The sequence below is a fragment of the Larimichthys crocea genome, chromosome VII, assembly GCF_000972845.2.
Source record: "Larimichthys crocea isolate SSNF chromosome VII, L_crocea_2.0, whole genome shotgun sequence".
Taxonomy (NCBI): Eukaryota; Metazoa; Chordata; class Actinopteri; family Sciaenidae; genus Larimichthys; species Larimichthys crocea.
The window spans coordinates 429,820-447,877 of NC_040017.1; the positions used below are offsets into that span (position 1 = coordinate 429,820).

Sequence of the window (18,058 nt, forward strand, 5' to 3'; positions counted from 1 at the left end):
ACCTCATACAATCTTGAAACGGTTCATCGAGTTCTGTTGCTCTATTGTTTGCTCCTACCACTTCTCAATTACAGACTGACCCTAAAGAATCATTTGAATGCCCTCATCACCACTTCGATGCACAAAATTCTCAACCATTTACACAAGTGTTCCCTATTAGACCTTTCCTATTGCACTCTGTCCCCTTTCCCCCTGAGTGTGACCCTGTGGACAGAGAATCGTTTTTTTTTTTCATGATATTTGTTTTGGCTTTTTTCAAGTATATTGGATAGAGACAGCTGAAGAGTGACAGGAATGTGGGAGAGATAGATGGGGAATGACATATAGCAAAGGGCCGCAGGTCGGATTCAAACCCTGGGCCGCTATGGCAAGGACTGAGGCTTTGGTCATGGGGCAGATGCTTTACCAACTGAGCTAACTGACACACCTAGACAGAGAATTGTTGTTGCCAGTTGTGTTGCATTGCATGTGATCAAAATGTTTTGACTCCAGTTTTGGGGAGTTGTCTGTGCAAAAATATCTAGGATGTTGTGGCTGCAGTCTGGAGAAGAAGGGTAATAAATAAGAGAGCAGAAGAGCAACATGAAGATTAAATGCCTGGAGAAGAAGGCAAAGAGCTACTCCTTTGATGCGGATGATTATCTGTTGTTTGGAAGTTTTGGGGATTTAGGGCAAGCACTGTATCACTCCTGATGAGCAGTTAGTTGACACCTTACGTGGCAGCCACAGCCATCAATGTATGCATGTGTGTATGATTGGCTAAAATGTTGTAAAATCACCTGCAAAGAGTCCATCAGAATGCACTGCAAAGCAACACAACTAACTTGTTAAAGAAGAAAACTGCAAACGATGAATGCAAGAAAGACAAGAAGAATAATGTTGCTAACGTTACCTCAACTTTCTCATCCACAACAGAGACACTATACAGCATGTTACCACATCTTTTGGGTTTTGGTCCAATATAATTTATATTTTGCTCTGAGGAGATGCACTGTAAATAAAGAAGAAGAAAAAAGTCTTATTTTGGTACAAGTACATTGTACATTAGCAGGAATGTAGCACAGTAAGTGAAAGTGGTTATTACAAGGCACGGACACAGGACTCAACTGTAGGACTCGAGGGGCATATACAGGAGGTAATCAGTTTTTAATCACAGGTAAAGGTTCGGTACATGGGAGTTCAGTCAGATATGACAGGCAAACAATCCACAGGAGTAAGGCAAAAGCAGGGTCCAAAAACAGGCAAGGGTCAAAACCGAAAAGCACAATAGAAAAATGCTGGAAAGTAGGACACATGGTACATTAACAATCTGGCACTGGGGAAGGGGAAACAAAGGGTTTAAATGCACAGGTGATTAGGGGCGTGACAAACACAAGGCGGTAAACTGGGAGACTAGAGTAGGCGGAGCGGGGACTGACTGTGACAGTACCCCCCCTAAGGGACAGCACTGGACATCCCAGGAAGATCCGGATGGCACAGATGGAAGTCTTTGATAAGGGTTGGATCAACGATATAGCTGGCCGGCACCCATGACTGCTCATCGGGACCGTAACCCTCCCAGTCCACCAAATACTGATATCCCCAGCCCCTCCTCCGAACCGCTAGCAGCGGCTTAACCGTGTACACAAGACCCCTGTCGATGGCTCGGGGGGGTGGTGGGCGTCTGGAGGCTGGGACCAGAGGACTTTCTTTAACTGGTTTCAGGCGGCTGACGGATGAACCCTCATGTACCTGGGGAGCCGAACTGCAGTGGGGTTGATGACTTTGGAGAAGGGAAAGGGTCCTGACTAACCGAGGGGCCAGATTACAGTTCTACACCCTCAGTGGCAGGTCCCGAGTTGGCAGCCAAACCTGATCTCCTGGTCGAGCTGGCGTCCGGCGCCGATCTGCAGCTTTCTTGCTCTGAGCAGCGCTACGGAGCAGTATGTGGCGGGCCCCAGCCCAGATTTTCTTGCAGTGAATGAGCACCTGGGCAGATGGTACCCCCACCTCCACCTCAGACTCTGGGAACAATGGCGGCTGGTATCCGTATGCACACTGGAAGGGAGAGAGACCAGAAGAGAAACTGGAAGGGAGAGAGACCAGAAGAGAAACTGGGAAGTGTGTTGTGCGCGTACTCCACCCAAATGAGGTGGTTGCTCCATGATCTCATGTCATCTTCATGCTCTCGGTCTGTCCATCAGACTGAGGGTGGAACCCCAAGAACAGGCTGGCAGTGGCTCCTATGAGGGTGCAGAAAGCCTCCCAGAACCGAGACATGAACTGTGGACCACGATCCGACACCACGTTCCTGGGGAAACCATGAAGACGACAGACATGAAAGAACAGAATCTCCACTGTTTCCTTGGCAGAGGGCAGTTTGGAGAGAGGCACAAAGTGTACCATCTTGGAGAATCTGTCCACAATTGTGAGGATGGTAGTGTTACCATCAGATGGGGGCAAACCAGTGAAAAGTCCAAAGAGATGTCAGACCAGGGACGATGGGACACCGGGAAGGGTTGCAGAAGACCCGCTGGAGGTTGCCGGGAGACCTTGTTCCTCGGACAGACAGGGCAGGCAGCCACGTATTCCCCCACCTCCTTCTCTATCGCTGACTACCAGAAGCGCTGCTTGATAATGAAGATGGTCCGAGCAGTCCCCAGGCGACTTGCCTGCTATCCGTGTGAGCCCAGTGAGCCCACAGGTGAGCCCAGTGGATCACCTGTGGACGCAAGGAGACAGGCACAAAGAGACAATTTTGTGGACACTCTGCCAGAGCAGAGGTGTTGGCAGAAGCTATTCCAATATATTGAAAATCCTAACACTCAGTATGTAGGACACATTGGAATTCATTTGATGTAAGCTTACATGTGGGTACGCTTTCTGTGTGCATGCCTGTAAATGTTGGCGAAAGTGATTTTACATTTGTCATTAACAAAAAAATGATGTTTAATGTTGACTGGTCAAAGCTGATCCCTGTATCTTCTTAAAAAGGTTGCTGTTGTTGTCGATACCAATACAGTGTGCTTTTGTCAGGAAATGAACATAACTTTTGTTCTTCTATTTTAAAAAAAAAAAATTCTATTGCTTTTATAAAAAGTGTCCACTCCGGTGGCAACCAATACTTGGCTGAAGGGAGGGAAGCTGGTTCAGCACAGACCACAGTATGGAGCTGAAGAGGTGACAGTTCACCCCCTGGGCACTAAACCCCTAACTGTTCCCAGGACCCTGTGTGTGTGTGGTTGTACTTTGAGCGCGTTAATGCACACAGAATGCATTGTGATCGGATTGCAATCCATAGGCCAGACCACACTAGCAAGTCATCTAGCAAAAAGTGATTAAAATATGAATGATGCCCATCCAAGTCCACCAGCTACACCTATATCAAGATCTGATGATCTGCTGTATCCAGATACAGATCACATGGTAAAGCCAGCTGGAAATGGCCAAAGGTTCCTAGGTCTTGTAAAGATCTTGATTTGCAAATGTACCATATAACTTCATGGTAAGGGTTAGGAAATGATATTATAAAGAGTACGGTCTAGACCTGCACTGCATGAAAAGTGTCATGAGATAACTTTTGTTATGATATGGCGCTATATAAATAAAATTGAATTGAATTGAACTGAAATCAGGGTCATGTTGACTGATGCTGAAAGCAGTCTTCAAGGTCAAAGTCAGACATTTTGTACTGCTAACCACTCACCCCAACCTCCTCTTTGAAAGGTTTAGTGTGCTACAATAACATCACGCTACTTCTGCCTTTGAATCTAAGAGACATATGTTCTTTTTTAGTACAGCTATGACCAAAATCTGAAATGAAATCAGTATTGAGATCACTATTATTAATCACAATTCATTGATTATAGGAGAAAAATATTTTCATTGAACTTGCGCATTTAAATAAACATAGCACTGCTGTCACAGTCAGTCCCCGTTCTGCCTACTCCAGTCTCCCAGTTTCCTGCCTCGGATCTGGGTATCAGGGCAGTGCTCTCCCAGCAATCACCTTCCGATGGCAAGCTCCATCCCTGTCCTTTTCACCTTATCATACCGCCCGGATTCTAAGAATACCAAACCTGATGCCCTTTCCAGGATGTTCGATCCTGACCCCAGCCATAAGACTCCTGCCAGAATTTCTCCTTTCTTCTGTGTGGAAGGAGCAGTCACATGGGCTATCGAAAAGAGAGTGAAAGAAGCTTCTGCCAACACCTCTGCTAGGTTGGGGTGAGTGGTTAGCAGTACAAAATGTCTGACTTTGACCTTGAAGACTGCTTTCAGCATCAGTCAACATGACCCTGATTTCAGTTCAATTCAATTCAATTTTATTTATATAGCGCCATATCATAACAAAAGTTATCTCATGACACTTTTCATGCAGTGCAGGTCTAGACCGTACTCTTTATAATATCATTTCCTAACCCTTACCATGAAGTTATGTGGTACATTTGCAAATCAAGATCTTTACAAGACCTAGGAACCTTTGGCCATTTCCAGCTGGCTTTACCATGTGATCTGTATCTGGATACAGCAGATCATCAGATCTTGATATAGGTGTAGCTGGTGGACTTGGATGGGCATCATTCATATTTTAATCACTTTTTGCTAGATGACTTGCTAGTGTGGTCTGGCCTATGGATTGCAATCCGATCACAATGCATTCTGTGTGCATTAACGCGCTCAAAGTACAACCACACACACACAGGGTCCTGGGAACAGTTAGGGGTTTAGTGCCCAGGGGGTGAACTGTCACCTCTTCAGCTCCATACTGTGGTCTGTGCTGAACCAGCTTCCCTCCCTTCAGCCAAGTATTGGTTTCCACTGGAGTGGACACTTTTTTATAAAAGCAATAGAAAAAAATAAGCAAAAAAATAGAAGAACAAAAGTTATGTTCATTTCCTGACAAAAGCACACTGTATTGGTATCGACAACAACAGCAGCCTGTTTAAGAAGATACAGGGATCAGCTTTGACCAGTCAACATTAAACATAATTTTTTTGTCAATGACAAGTGTAAAATCACTTTCGCCAACATTTACAGGCATGCACACAGAAAGCGTACCCACATGTAAGCTTACATCAAATGAATTCCAATGTGTCCTACATACTGAGTGTTAAGATTTTCAATATATTGGAATAATTGCTGGGAGAGAAAAGTTTGATTTTTGCACCCCTGATCTTCATAGTTCACACTCCAAAGCTCAGCACTGTAAAACAAAGTGGATTGTTCATCAATGTGCTTTCGCTGGCTGAACAAAGTGTGTGGTTTAGCTCACCCCTCACAAAAACAACTTTAATTATCAAACTTGAAGGCTGAATCGCATCTTGGTGATGAGGATGATGAAGCTCCATCCCAGACATGACAGTTCTCTAACCTCCACGACTGTGTAATACAGGGAAAAAGTTTGAACTGAGTGATACTCTAGTTGGAGCTTTATTATCATACAAGCAAGCAATTAAATTTGTCCTGTTTATCAATTAGACCCAAACAAGGCAGAGGTGTCAGACAGGGCCCAGATTAATTACTGACGACAATTAATTCCATGGAGAGAGCGAACTTAGACAAGCGAACACCAGACTGATTCAGTGTTGTTGAACTCACTCAGGCTCTCCTCCCCAGAGACACAATAGATAGCAGTCCAAAGACTCATTTGAATGTTTCCGGGATGCCATGATATTAATTGGAAGTCAGTGGTGCGGATGTTTGGGCGAGACTGTCAGAGTTGTTATAAGTAGCTGTCACAATGTTAAGAGGTTATTTCTTTTGTTTTTGTTTTTTGTAACACACTATGTTAAAAAGGTTCCATACTAATAACTATGTACAAACAGTTGGTAGTATTGTCAGATATGACCAATAGCCAGTGATAACACAGGCATAATGGGTTTAAAAGGTCCCTTTTTAAACATGTGAATCTGTTGCTGATGCTATAGAGCTGCAGTTGTTAAATACAACTGCTACTCTTAGTACCCAAACATGGAGGTTATGTTTTTGTTGTCAGCAGGATTATGTAAAAACCTCATGGAATTTGGTGGAAGGTTGTATTGGAATTGGCCAAGGAAGAAGCTGTTAGATTTTTTTTCCCCTTCTCAAGATAATTTTTTTGGCCTTTGCAAGCTTGAAGTTTTTAGTTTGATAGAGACAGCTGAAGAGTGACAGGAATGTGGGGAGAGAGAGATGGGGAATGACATGCGGGAAAGAGCCACAGGTCGGATTCGAACCATGGACTGAGCCTTTACACATGAGGCGGCTGCTCTACCAACTGAGCTAACCACTGCCCCAGAAGCTGTGACATTTGGGAGTGGAACAGAATTTACAGGGTGGATTTTTCACTTCCGCTAACGTTGCGTGATAGGTCAGTTGTACAGACATGGTAGACATGCTTTTTTTCTTATTGGCCTTGGTGGAAGGTCTAGGTTAAGGTGTAAGGTTAGAACTGTAATGCTGAGATGACAGTAACAATGTCAATGAGTTAGAAATCAGTTGGAGATCAGTCCAGTCTTCAAAGCAAAGGTTTCTGACCTTCTATCAGGTGGATAATTAGGGCTAAATACAGGGAACTGTTATTTAGTCTATTCAGTTCTTGTACCTGCCAAACACACCTTTTCAAAATGTCAGTAAAGAGGAACTCCATGGATTTCATCAGTGTTTACAGTTGTTAGGAGTAACTGCACATGTGAAAAGAGTTGTATTCAGTAAAACCTGTAGTGTCTCCAGAGGGAGCATGAAGTCTGATAAATTACCTCAAGTGATGTCACTTGAGTCAGCATCAATTGGGTTGGAGTTCAGAGGTTTGAAAAGAATCTGAGGGTACGTCTGTAGCCCACTCTTCATCTCAGCAGTTCCAGGCTACAACAGCAGCTACTAGCAATGTCTAACAGCAGTTAAGTGGTATTATGGGTAATATAGACACTAGGTTTGAAGCAAAATCTGAATCAGACCTGCAAGATAGAGGCTAGATTTGCAACAACGGTGCTGCTGTGCTTCAAACCACCAACACAACATGTCAAAATGACATGAGTCCTTCCGACACTGAAACTACTGTTACAGTTTGCTGTAGATATTCATTGTCTATTAAAATAAATCACTTTGTGAGCCCTGACATTTCATGTTGCACCAGCTTAGTTTATTTTTTTTCTCTTTGGTCCATGACATGGTGTCTCAATAATAAAACAATAATGAGCAGGGTTTAGACCCTAATTTTTATAATATAATTTACAAAGACCCAACAATTCCACCATGAGTGTTTAGTACACATATAATAATCGAAATGTAATGCAGCAGCTTGTCGTAAAATTGACAGAGCGCATTCATGTTGTTCATAGGGTCCAACACATTCATATTTTCTGTAATGAACACTGCAGCAGCTGAAGGGAAATAAGTGTCTGCAATGTGTGTTATTCAACATTTTCTGTCTATCTTTGGCTCAAAGTGCTAATTGCTGTGGTGTTTCTGCACTGCACTTCCCCGAAATCACTTGACATTTAACAGTGTGGGCAGTGCTTCCATGTCTTCTTGGATTTTCTGTCTGAGTTACTACATATCAGCCAGAGACAGGAGCAAAAAGGACATTTTATGTGTATGAAAATGATGCAGATTACCTTGGTGATCGTGTCGACTTGTCTTTTATGATTGATATATTTATCTGTCTAAGATCCTGATGCAGATTACTGTGACTGTGATAATGGTGATGACTGCTGCAATAATGATGACAGTGGGAACAAATTGTGTCTCTTTTGTGTGCAGGTGAAGCAGATTATGGAGGAAGCAGTGACTAAGAAGTTTGTCCACGAAGACAGCAGCCACATCATTGCTCTGTGCAGTAAGTACGCGCTCCTCTCTTTTCCTCTAGACACACACACACACACACACACACACACACACACACACACACACACACACACACACACACACAAGCAAGCATTGTCTCCTTCACTTCCCGTCTGTCTTCGCACACACACACTTGTTGAACTCCTCAGCAGGTGACTGGGTGCTGCTTCTCCGTCAAGGACACTGCTTGACGTCACTGTGCCTCTGACTATGCTGCTACATCAATGGAAAGTTAATAATCACAGTGGAGCTAATGAAAACCAATTTCAGAGACAGGCTGTACAAAACTCAGTCTTACTAAGCCCTAGATGTCTACTTATGTGTGTGTGTGTGTGTGTGTGTGTGTGTGTGTGTGTGTGTGTGTGTGTGTGCTGGCCAAAGATTAAAGTGGTTGTCCCTCCTGACCGGATGATTGGGCTTGCAGTGGGGTGTGAATCACAGCTTCCACGCTGGTCAGAAAGCTGACTGCGGATCTCAGATCAGCCAAATGAGTGCCAACACAGCAGAAGCGTCTTTACCATTTCATGTGGTAAACGCACACAGCTGCATGAGGAACACATAAGATGTCTCAAATAGATTAATTTTCTAAAGACCGTGGATCATATTTTGATGTATTTATAGACGACATAAATATGTTGTCGTATCCATGACGGCACCCATAATTTCTGAAGAGCTGTTATGAAGCGGCTCTGGTCGCCACCATCTTAGCAATCCTGCCTCCACCATCTCCTGGCTAATCATAAAAAGGAGTGAAAACGTGGATTGTCTGTGGAGCCGAATGACGTCTGGGTACTAAAACAACTCACCTGTAATGCTACTCGGCTGTCAGTCAAAGAGGCCACACTCGTAATTCTGCATAACTTTAAGCCTTAATATCATTTGAACAGGTGAGTTGTACAAAAATTCACCCTCAGTACAGTTGTCATGGACGGGGAAATTGGCTATAGAGACCAAAACAGTTTTTTATAACAGGCTGTAAATTGCTGTAAGTTATTATTATTATCCCTATTTACACAGGGTTCTTATTGACTGGGGAGTGGTTTTGAAGAGAGCATTGAATATGAACCGTTGTTAGTAGTGTTAGGGTGACATCCTGAAATAAACCATGAGACCATCTGACTGGTTTATCTACAGTATAATTATTTCTCAGTTGTGCTTCCAGGAAATGTCCTGTATCATTATATGAAATTAAATATATGGCGATAGAAGACTTTACTCACATCATCTACTCATCCTCTGGAAGTGTTACAATAAAGGTTAGAGTAAAGTCAATCTAATTGTGGATTAATATTAGTACTAACTGTATCTTCTTGTCTGTTATTATATGAAATGTGGTATGATCTGGTAGTTCTTTATATTATGGGAAGATTTATATTTATATTATGAGAATCAGAAATTAGAAGTAAAAATGTTTTTTCCTGGGCCTGGGTCGGTCTGCTTTAAGCGAAGTGTGCTGAGCCATATATTGGATGATATTGGCCTGTCACAGATAGTCATATTTGTGTATTGTCGTCTAATAAGTTCCCATGCTATCATGTTGTAGCGTTATTGCTTATTGATCACTCTCAGCTGTACTTGGGTATTTCGGACAGATTCAGAAATTTCCTGATGACACTAATATTACCGTTAGAGTCATTAGTTTTTATGTGCCCATGTTTTTACATTTGCTTCTAGACCTGATGTGTAAATGAAGACAGTTGTAGAAGTAATTGAACTTTCTGGAAGTTTATGAATACATTTTGTCAAAGTTTAATTTTGCTAAAAATATGGCATTTTATAGTTTAAACCAGGCCATCAGTCAATTTCATTTTCCCTGGTTGAAAGTATTTCACATTCTGCAGAGGTCGGAGGGTAAATCAGTTATTAGCTCTGTGATGTCCCCACATAATCCTGGCTGATCCCTTCTCACAGTACTTCCGCTTTGAGGTTGAGATATTCCAGCACGTAAATATGAGAACTACTGGAAGTAGTTCATTTTCACAAGAGACTCTAAAATTCAAAGATTATAACAGCATGTTCTTTTCTTCCTCATGTACAGACAGGAACATGTAAATTGAATTGACCCCAGTGGGCCACTGTGATTCAACGCAATAAAAGAGTGAGAGCAGAGTTCATTATCCATCATCAGTAGATCAAACATCTCTCTCCAGAGCAGCTAGAAATTCGTTCCCATCCAAGTTGTGGAAAAGAGCCCTCTGAATGGCTGACCTGGGAACAGGGCAATGTGGAAATTAGACGGTTAGTCTTAGTTACAGCTAAATTAAACAGCTTAATTACAGCTGTTCCATATGACATCCAAAGGCGAACTCTCACCCGTCACAATGCTGCTGTGGAGTTTTGTCTGTAACCACTGGACAACAGGCCATCAGAATCTGTAGACTGACTGACTGACTGACTTTCAGCCTTCAGACCAGGGCCAGAGGTGCACGACTTGGAGAGGACTGAGGAATATAGTGAGGAGGTGGGCAGGTAGGATACACACTTTTTAACCAGATTTCCTGCAGCCTTTGCAATTGATTTGTGCTTGAACTGTGTAGCCAAATCTCTGCCACTTGTATCTGTTTTCTGGACATATCTGCAAATCTTTGAACGCAGACATCACCTTCTGCTGCTCTGATAACCAAGAGGCAGACATTCAGTGTTATTGGTCAATCAATTGCCTGCTAAGCTGAATCAGACAGAACCTGAGGCATCTTGTCACATTATTAATGCATTTACCTCTCTAAGTGCCTGGACTTTTCTCTGTGATGTAGCGCTGCTGCTCCTTTTCCTGCGGGGTTAGGGTTCCTGCAAATGAATACGCTTCATATTTTATTCCATAAGAATGGCATTATTTCTTCTGGCTGGTGGAGGTGCTTTGGATGTCAGACGAGGCAGGGCGCGGGCTTGGTGAACAAATAAGACCATGCTGGTGATCGACATTTGTTGTTCATTGACACATGTCAGTGGGAATAATGGTGTGATTAATTGTCATTAATTTATTTTGACAACCCTGATTGTTATGCTCATATTTATAAGAACTGGGATTCATTTTCAATAAACCTTGCAGCCATAGACTGTTTAAAACATGGACGCAGTCTCTGTGAAGTCAACTGTAGGTCTCTGACTCCATCTGATCTAAAAATGGGTAAAGACGTGGAACTTGGGTAGAGGTCACCTGTCAGTTATTGCAGCCATACTCTGTGCCATACTCTATACTAATTCTGCATAACCTATAACATATTGCCAAATATTTTACGTTTACAAAAGGAATAGAGTTGGGGCCCTTAGGGCACATTCAGACAGGATCAGAACCTACTGCAGGGTTGTCTGACGGTATGTGGTGGTCAGGGGGTGAGGGGGCTGCTGTGTCTATATGTGCTGAACGTAACCACTGTGAAACAATCAGGAAATAACTTTTTATTTCTCTGATTAACCGGCTTTATCGAGGCCTGTGCTCGCACACTCTCATTCATTGTGTGCGAGTCTCTCGACCAATGCTCGCTCTGTCTTTTTCTCTCTCTCTCTCAAACCATCGGACACAAATCAAATTAAACTTCTTTGTGTCGCTGTTTTGCATCGTAAATTGCGAGTCAGACACAGATTTAGATGCTGGGTACATAAAAAATAAACAAAGCCACAACAGGTGGAGTATAGTTTAGATAGTCGAAGTTCAGAGACATGTCAGGCTGACTGGGGAGGTTTGACTCGTATGATCGTCTGATTGGCAGCCACAGTGTGATGTCAGACTGCTTTTCTCCAAAAGTTGCATCTGGCTAAACCTTTCTGCTGCAGGTCACTGTATTTTTTGGCAGACACCTCTACCCCCCACTAAAAAAAATCTGTGTTTTTGCTGTAGTGCTGGATTGTGTCTGAATGTGCCCTCATGAATCCTCTGCTCAGTGCTTCCTTAATTATTCTTGAAGGCACATTTCATTGTTGAGTTCACAAAATGCTATAGCTTAAAATCAGTTATGGGATGGGTTAATGATATCTGCGAATGTGGTTATCCCAATATGTGGAATGGCAGGGCAAAGGAAATTCCTTTAAGGAAGACATTGGGTGCTAGGCTGGCAGGTTTAAGTGTCTGAGGGCCTGTCCAGAAGACATCACAAGTACCTGACATGTGTAAAATGTTAACTTTAGTTAGAAGGTTCTAAAAAATAAATGGAGACATACAGTGTTTAAAACCTTTCTTCTGATCCAATCAGAAGAAAGTATCACAACTCTACGCGGTCGAGTGACTCCACCAGGATGCCCTCCCCCACCCTCTTTTTCTTATAATTGCAGAAATTGAAGTGGACGTTTCAGTCTTCTTTCTCATGTTTGTATTCAGTTACTTTCATGAGAAAAATAGATGTGAGTCATCGTACAAATCCTGCTGGATGCCCGCATGACCCCGTGAAGGAAATTACAATCCAGCCCTCTTGAACCTTTTGACGTATGCTTCATTTGCGTATGTGCAAATTGGACTGTGTGTGTGTGTGTGTGTGTGTGTGTGTGTGTCTGTGATGGAGGGGGAGAGAGAGAGAGAGAGACAGAGAGAGAGAGAGAGGGAGAGCCCTGTTGTCATCAGTGGACAGACTCTATTGTGTTGGTTAAATTTAGAACAAATCTCTTAGAATTGTGACCAAAATATCTCTGCTAGTCATTGTTTTAAAGTGATTTTTGCACCTTAGGGCCACTATACTTACAGGTCAACATATACACTGATACCAATATATCTGGTAATATTGGTAGTTAGGGATGTAACGATACACTCAACTCACGACTCGATTCGAGTCACGATTTTTTGTTCACGATACGATTTTCTCACGATTTTTTTTTTTTATCAAAATGAGCTACAGACAAATTATGACCAAATAAAATTCTTTTTATTTGTAGGAAAAAAAAAATTATTCCCTCAAACCTTTGTGTTCTTATGAAGTACAACTTAAAGTGCATCTTAAAACAAAATACATATCTCCTTTCTTGAGAAAACAATCTCACAAGTAAACTGGTGTAATTCAATCTTAAATAACAAAAGAATATAAAATCTTGACCAAAAAGAGAGGTCCTTTCTTTACAGAAACACTGTTAAACATTTTTGTTTTTGTGTCTCATAAAAAAAAGTGCAAATTAAGCAGTTAATCACTTAAATAACAAAGAATAACTGGATTTTTAAAAACAAATCCCACTTCAAAATAATAACATCAAAACATAAAAACTCTTCAAATAAACTAAGACTGGCTTGTGTAGCTTGAAACTTTCAGGTTTCTCTTGAGGAAAATCAACATGTCAACATTCTCAGGCCGAAGTTGAGATCTCTGTGAGGTAACAACATCCCCTGCGGTCGAAAAGACCCTTTCACTAGGGACAGAGGTTGCTGGTGTGGTGAGGTGAGCCTTTACTAGAGGTGAAAGCAGTGGGTAAAACTTACTGTTCTCCTTCCACCATTTGAGTGGGCAGCTTGTGAGGGAAATAGACAGTTCACTTCTGTACCTGACAATTTCTGCTTCAATCCCACACGTGATTGGTCTGTGCTGCCCCTACACTTTCTGTGAACGTCCCTTCTAGGAGATCTTCCAGTGCAGTCTTCTTGAGGCGTGGTTGTTGAAGGTCTGCATCCACCATGTCTGCCTGGTCAGCAGGCAGCTCTGCTGCATGTGTAGAGGCACTGGTGTCGGTTACACCTCCAGTTTCCTTCATAGGGGAATTGGTCTGTAAACAGCACAATTATTAAAAAATAATTATTAAAAAAATAATATATATTAGTACTACTATTAGTAATTTAAAGTAAAATAAGTACCTGGTTGTGAATCTGCACAGCTTTCTCCTTCACCCTCTGGAACACATCCTGGCGCTGATCTTCGGTAAGATGAGGCAGTGCAGTCCAGCAGATGGTTGTTCCCAGGCCCAGTGTATCTGTCTAATAAATTGTTGAAGATAGCTTTCTTCATCATGCTCACTCTGGTGGAGTCCTCCTCCACAGGCAACATGCTCTGCTCAATCGTGTGCTTTAAGGGCACAATTAGAGACACTGTTGGGTTTTGTTCATCACTTAGCACAGTGGTGACTATCTTCAAAGGTTTGAGAAGTTTCATGATGTCCTCGGCATCACGGATGTCCAAGTTGTCCAGTGTGTCGATTTCGCGGGCGTTACGGCGGACTTCTGGGCTAAGCAAAGCAGCAGCCACAGCCGGTTGCAGTTCCAGATACCTTTCCAACATGTCCAGGCTGCTATTCCAGCGTGTTGTAACGTCCACAATTAGCTTGTGCTTAGTGATGTCCGAGCCGAACAGTTGTTTTTGCTTCGCAGCCAACACAGCAGAGGCTGTTGGGCTCCTGTGGAAGTAGTTCACAATCCGCCGGATCCGACCAAGCAAGCGCGCGATGCGGGGCACGCTCAAACCAGCCTGGGTGGCTAAATTTAAAGTGTGGGCGAAACACTTGATGTGCGGTGCCAGCCCGGCTTCCCTCACTGCCACATCCATGTTTCTCGCATTGTCTGTGACTACAGCGATACTTTGTTGTTGCCTTTCCAGCTGCCATTCCGCCACGGCCTCCTTTAGCACTTCGGCTATGTTAGTCCCTGTATGTGACTCCAAAAGAGGTCGCGTCTGAAGCACAAAACCAGCCAACTCCCACTCTGCATTGATCACATGAACAGTTATAGTGACATAACTCTGCGTGGCTCTAGATGTCCACCCGTCGGTTGTGATAGACACTGTATCAGCCCTCTGGAGAATTTCAACCACATGAGCTCTTACCTCCTGGTAGAGTTTTGGCACGACCACCTGGCTGAAGTGCTGTCGTGACGGGATGCAGTATCTTGGCTTCAGCGTGCTCATCAACAGCCGAAAGCCGTCATTTTCAACGACAGAAAATGGCCTCAAATCTTTTCCGATAAAATAACCAATTGCCTTGGTAATTTCTTGCGCTCTTTGGTTGTGATGGGGAAGAGGAGACGAAAAGCCTCTCGTCAGGGTGTTGTGTTGCCGCTATATGTCAGCAGTCTCTTACAATATTTGCATGCCGTTTGTGTTTTGTCTGTCCTATTTTTACCGGTTGTATCTGAATATACTGGGAATCCAAAATGTCGCCAAACAGGTGATTTAAAACCGCTCGGCGCATCCTCTACCTCAAAGTTGTTGCCTACCGTCGCCATAGTTTCCCATAGTTCTGTGCTCCATACCTACGTAGTGACGTGAGTCACATAACTTGACGCCTGACGTTGAACAAATAAATCACCAACCAGTGACTTTTTTTAAGATAACGTAACCTATTTCTAATAAAAAAAGACAAAAAAGAACATATCCGACTTGTCTCACATTCGCGAAGAATCGCGATTAATTTTTTCTGTCAACCGGTGCGAATCGTCACGCATTTGTACCGATTTTAATCGTGTCACGATGTATTGTTACATCCGTTTTGGTAGCTATATTCTCAGAATGGCCAGGACAATTCAGTATACTAAACTAATGCAAATATTAGTGCCTTTAATGCCTCATAATGTTGTTTTTGGTGAAACACGTGCAGTCATTATGTACTACAGCTGCATCTGCAGTCAGATTTTTGCAGAGCAGTACTTCATTGATCATTTCAATCGTCAGACCCGGCTGCTCTGTATGCTGATGTGTTGTTCCAAAAGATTTCAAGTCTATGCAGTGAGATCTTTTGGAGTAAAGCGTCTTCATGCAAATCCCCAACTCAATTGGTTTTCAATACATTTGTATGCGCCATTCATCCAGATAGCCTTGTGAATGCTATTTACACTAGACTCCCATGTTAATGTGACTACATGTGATCAGTCCTGCACTGAGGGCCTGCAGGCTAACCCAACCATGACGTCACTGCAGTGCTGACTAATCATCAGCCTCTTGAGCTCGCTGACTCTTGGGAAAGGTGCAAGGTAAAAGGTCAGATGCTAATGACAGCCAGTGATGTCAGTGCAGGAATGAGTCACCGCTGGCCCTCTCTTCCTGACTATCCCTCCTAATACCTGTTCATTGTGCTGCATCTGCTAATGAAGGCCAAATTAATTCCAGTTTCATTAGCCAGTAGATATCAATGGTATGTGTGCTGTCTCATTTTTTCTTAAGGATGGCATTAACTAAATGCATTATTTAAATTAATTAAAACATTCACATTTAGGCTAAGTGTGTCAGATGAGCTGTCTGCTTCATTGATTCAACATGAACACAGAGTTTGACTAAATGTTTGCACCCACAGTGTACTTAAGTTGTTTTACAAAGCAAGAAACCAGCCAGAAACAGATAGATGATAGAAATGCATCTACTGTAACAGAACACCAAAGCTAACACTAGCTAAGCTCACATTAGCGCTGCAGTTACACAAAAACAGCAGGGGAAAAATCAGTTACCAGTCTCCAACCTACTGCTATCGTTATTTAGTTGGCCTCAAATAAGTCTTGACACCAAGCACAAAACAAAATAAACAGTAAAACATGTCAAAATCATTGACAGTATAAAGAATGGATAGCATAGGAAGTCTGTACCAACAACAAAGTAGTTCCTAGCTTCGTTGATTACCAGTAGTTTTAGTAGTAGAAGACTTTTGTGTTGGTTCTTGCAGCCAACAACAGAGATATTGGCTCATATACTGTCCCCATGTTTGTGTCATCTTTGTGTTATCATATGATGAGAAAATGATCATGGTGGACTGATAGGAGACTAGACTGTCACCTGGTAGTCCCTTTTTACATTGTGATGTAAAGTAATTATGGGAGGTTGAATACAAACAAGTCTGAGGCATGTCAGACAGTTCAGTTTTCTGCGTGGCAGTGGTTCTCTTTGGTGTGGACATAATATAGCCTCTTTAAATAGATGAAAATCAGAATAATGTCTTTTACCAAATTGAATTTGTGTTCATTTATGGTGGTTTCAAATGTTCTGAGTGAGTTAGTGAGTTTAAAGACTGCATGTAGAACATTTCAAATGTGGGCTGAAGAACTGAAAATCATTAAAGTCAGTCAAAGAAAGTTTATTTCTAAAGCACAGTGTCAAAGTGCTTCACAAGTCAATTAAAAAACCTTATGGGCTCTTTTGGTTCTTGTGTTGATTGCTCCCCTGCCCCTCAGAGACCTGCTGTTAATTATATACTAGCAAAATGTCAACTTCAAAAAGAGCCTTTCTCCCTGAGCAACCTTTTCTTCCTGTTCTTCCATTAATAATAATAACGCGCCAGTTAACTGGGATAGCCAAGATCTTTTAGTGGGAGCCAGTGCACCCCTGGTATTTACTGCAGTTATAGATAGGAACCCGCAGGATGTTTGTTGGCCAGTCTCTCTGCGTGGTTGGACTTAACTGTTGTATAACTGTGTCAATGTGTAGGAGTCCAAAACTTCTCCACAATATTTTAAACTGATCACATAACTCACCCTCATTAGCCTTACAGATGGGGGAGTCAAGTTGTGTAATGTGCGATTTCTCTTTTGTGTAGTCGTTATAGTGTCGTGCATATCATTTGTTAATGTTGAATGTTGTTGTTAAGAAAATCTTGGTGTCTAAAAAGATGTCCTGAAAGAGACACAGCCCTGAAATGAACACTGTCTGTGTGTTATTAATAGAGTACCCCCAAAATACTGCAGTTAAAGAGCTGCCGTCACTGGCTCCATTTTTTACACTTTACGTCAACTTGAGCGCTCAACTTGCCATGCTGAAAACAGAAACACTAAAATATTCAGGTAGAAATAGAATAACATCCGTCATCTGGTCCCCAAACCTTTCTACTAAGAATCTCTGCCCTTCAAATATACAGACTGTCTGTGATTAAAATACGAAAAAGTAATTAAAGATGATGCCACAGCCTATTAATTTGTCATTAGGTCACAGGATTAGTTTAGGTCTGGTGTTATTAAATCAGACCTTCTACCAGCCTCCATCTTAAGAATCAGAAAAGATCGCACCTTGAAGAAGAACAAGAACACAAGGAAGAGAATATATAATATATTGAATGAATACCTGTTACCTGAGTCGTACTAAAGCTGTCTTTTCCATATTTTTAGCTTCATGTAGATGCTCTGTGGCTGATGTATATCATTCCAATGACATGACCACCAGGTTAAAATGTGTAACACTGCACTGTGCCTTACTTTAAACCACATATTTATTTAAACGGGCAACAATTTCCACGTGAAAATGTTTTTAAAAAAGGCTGTTGTGCCTTCACCAACAGGTTGTCTCTGTGATACCCAAACAGACACACTTGTAAGCTGTCAAATGAAGCATTACAGTATACAATATAAAAGCACTGAAACCATGCTATCCTGAAA

General features: G+C 42.2%; 1 protein-coding gene across 3 annotated transcripts in view; it reads left to right on the top strand.

The window, feature by feature from the left end:
* sgsm2 (small G protein signaling modulator 2) overlaps positions 1–18,058 on the top strand; it is a 94,922-nt gene that overhangs the window by 11,713 nt on the left and 65,151 nt on the right. For all 3 annotated transcript variants that reach the window (XM_019259381.2, XM_019259382.2, XM_019259383.2), the window contains exon 2: positions 7,723–7,798. In XM_019259381.2, coding sequence (XP_019114926.2) covers positions 7,723–7,798 — 76 coding nt within the window. The remainder of the gene's footprint in view (positions 1–7,722; positions 7,799–18,058) is intronic.